General features: G+C 36.0%; 1 protein-coding gene across 1 annotated transcript in view; it reads left to right on the plus strand.

The window, feature by feature from the left end:
• LOC119636334 (probable cytochrome P450 6a13) overlaps positions 1-1,189 on the plus strand; it is an 8,300-nt gene extending 7,111 nt beyond the window's left edge. Inside the window, exons 4-5 of the mRNA XM_038031636.1 lie at positions 3-700; positions 759-1,189. Of these exons, the coding sequence (XP_037887564.1) occupies positions 3-700; positions 759-1,189 (1,129 nt within the window). The remainder of the gene's footprint in view (positions 1-2; positions 701-758) is intronic.
• The last annotated feature ends 1,544 nt before the right edge of the window (positions 1,190-2,733 follow it).

Consider the following 2,733-nt stretch of genomic DNA (forward strand, 5'->3'; position numbering starts at 1 on the left):
AGCGGTAAAGTGAAACACATGTTTTCCACAATCGTTGATGTAGCCGAAAGATTGGAGCAAGCATGTGAATTTATCGTCAATGAGGCAGCCGGTCAAATTGAGGTGAAAGATTTATGTGCTCGTTTCACTACCGACGTGATTGGAGAATGCGCATTTGGCATTGAGTGCAATAGCCTACAAGATCCCATGTGTAAATTTCGTAAAATGAGCCGCAACATTTTCGAGCGTCCCCGCTATTCTTTGCTCATTCAAAGCCTCATTTTTACTAATCCCGATTTGGCGCGCCGGTTAAGAATGAAAGCTTTTGGTAAAGGTACCACTGCTTTTTTCATGGGAGTAGTGAAGGAAACAATAAAGCTTAGGAAAGCAAAACCAACAAAACGTAATGACTTTATGGATTTATTGATTGACTTGATAGAGAAGAGGGAAAAACTTGTAAAACAAGGCCAACGCATAGAAGAAGATGATATGTCCAGTGGCTTAACCTTTGAGCAAGCATGTGCTCAGGCAATAGTTTTCTTTTTGGCTGGATTGGATACTTCTTCCGCAACAATGTCGTTTTGTTTATATGAACTGGCTTTAAATCCGGATATTCAAAGGAAACTACGAGAAGAAATCTTGGCAGTATTAGAAAAATACAACTCTCAGATAACCTATGAGAGCTTAAAGGAAATGACTTATATGGAAAAAGTTTTCAACGGTAATTCTGATGGGATATATTAGCTTCAGATATTTAACCTTTAACCGTTTCATTTTAGAAACTCTGCGCAAATATCCGGTTGCTCCTCTACTGCCACGAGTTTGTGTGAAAGATTATCGTTTGCCAAATAGTGATCTCATCCTTGAAAAAGGATTGCGTGTAATTATACCCATCGATGCTATACAAAACGATCCTGAATATTTTAAAGAACCTGAAAAATTTAATCCAGACCGTTTTTCGTCTGCTGCAATGCCGCAAAAACATCCTGCATTTTCGTTTCTACCCTTTGGTGAAGGGCCTCGCAATTGTATTGGTAAGAGCTTTGGTAAACTGCAAGCGCAAATCGGTTTGATCATGATGTTAAGAAAATTTCATTTTTCAACCACCTCTAAGACAAAAATTCCTTTGCATTATTCTAAAAAAACTTTCCTCTTAACCGCAGAGTCTGGAATATGTTTGCAGATTGAAAAACTTTATCGAAGTAACTGAATCTTTAAAGAAGTGATTCAAGTTCGCTTAACAGTTCAAAAGTCTACATGAAGCAAAAAAAATAAGAAAATTATATGCGGTTTATCATTTTTATCTTAAAAAGACTAGAGAAAAAAACAAAAAGTTAAATATTACCCTGTGTACTATTAAAGGCGCAAGTTGTACTTTATGAGCAACGATCTGGCTTATATTGAATACCAACGTCCAACCCTTTGACAATGTTTGCATTTTGTTGACGACGAGTACTTTTACTACTGACGCTAGGGAAAGGGACGGGCGGCCCGGGGGTTGGAGGCAGACGGGCCGACCGATATGTTCGAATTTAATGTTGATCAAGAATATGTACACGCTGGGTGGTAGTTACAAAAATCGTAATCATAATGATAACAATTACTAATAATCTAGATAGATAGAGATAGATTTCATGTTCTTTAGAAGACTGGAATTTTGTTTACTTGAAACGAATAGGCTTTGCCGAGATTCTTCGATTCGCAGAAACGCAAGAAGGAAGGAAAAGATAAATTTCCGGTTTCCGTGGGGCTAACTTATTTCGAAATGTTCGTGCATTCAGTTCTATTCACCGTTTTCCTTATTGTGAAGGTGTTCGTATGGCATTCTCAGTTATTTTCAATTTTGCTTCGCGAAATACAACCAAATCTCCGAATTGTGTACGATCTCTTGACCTTGATGACTTTCAAAATTCGACCAATGCCAGAGTGGGCATTTTAGACTGCACTAGAATCTCTTGTAAACCGGTGGTAAGCACATTTACCTTATAGGGATTCTAATGTTTGTATCTTTGTATTATAATTGCAAAACACAATATATTGCGAGACTATTTTGTTTATTTTGTAATTAAAAGCTTTAATCAATACCGCTATTCCGCTATTTTTTTGCTCTTACATAAGTATTTCAAAATTAGTCATTTTAACATGATCGATTGCTAATTAACCAACAAAAGTTTCCTCTTACTTCTCTCCGGAAGACTAATTTTCGAAATGAAGATCGAAGCTGTATAAACACAATTTACATTTTATATAATCAATTTGAAGGAAAGTCGTTATAAAAACAATTTTTAAAGACTATTATAACGAAGAACGAAGCTCTCTTAAATTTTAATGTAATTTGAGATTAGCAATCAAATTATTTGAACATTTAAATATAAAATAAAAATCAATTATCCTAAGTAACATCTGTGTTAAATTTCTTTTAATATGTTCAACGGTCAGTTGTTGTCTGCTCGGCCGAACATAGCCGGCGAAAGAATTCTGAAGAAGCAATGGAGTGTGATATAACGCATTGTCTTGTTGAAACAACTGAGAGTTGCTTGTCAACAAACCCATTCAGAGACCAGCACTAATTAGGTATCAATTGAATGAACAAATTTTTTATATTTTTATACCCATCATCGAGGGAAGCTTCAGAGACTTCACAAAGTAAGTAAAATGTCGAGTCCATAAAGCATGTCCGTCTGCCCCTCTATGTCCGTGAGTCTGAAATGCCTCTGAATCTATTTTTACAGTTAAGCAAAGATTTCCATGCTT

This window comes from Glossina fuscipes, unplaced genomic scaffold, assembly GCF_014805625.2.
Source record: "Glossina fuscipes isolate IAEA_lab_2018 unplaced genomic scaffold, Yale_Gfus_2 28, whole genome shotgun sequence".
Lineage (NCBI taxonomy): Eukaryota > Metazoa > Arthropoda > Insecta > Diptera > Glossinidae > Glossina > Glossina fuscipes.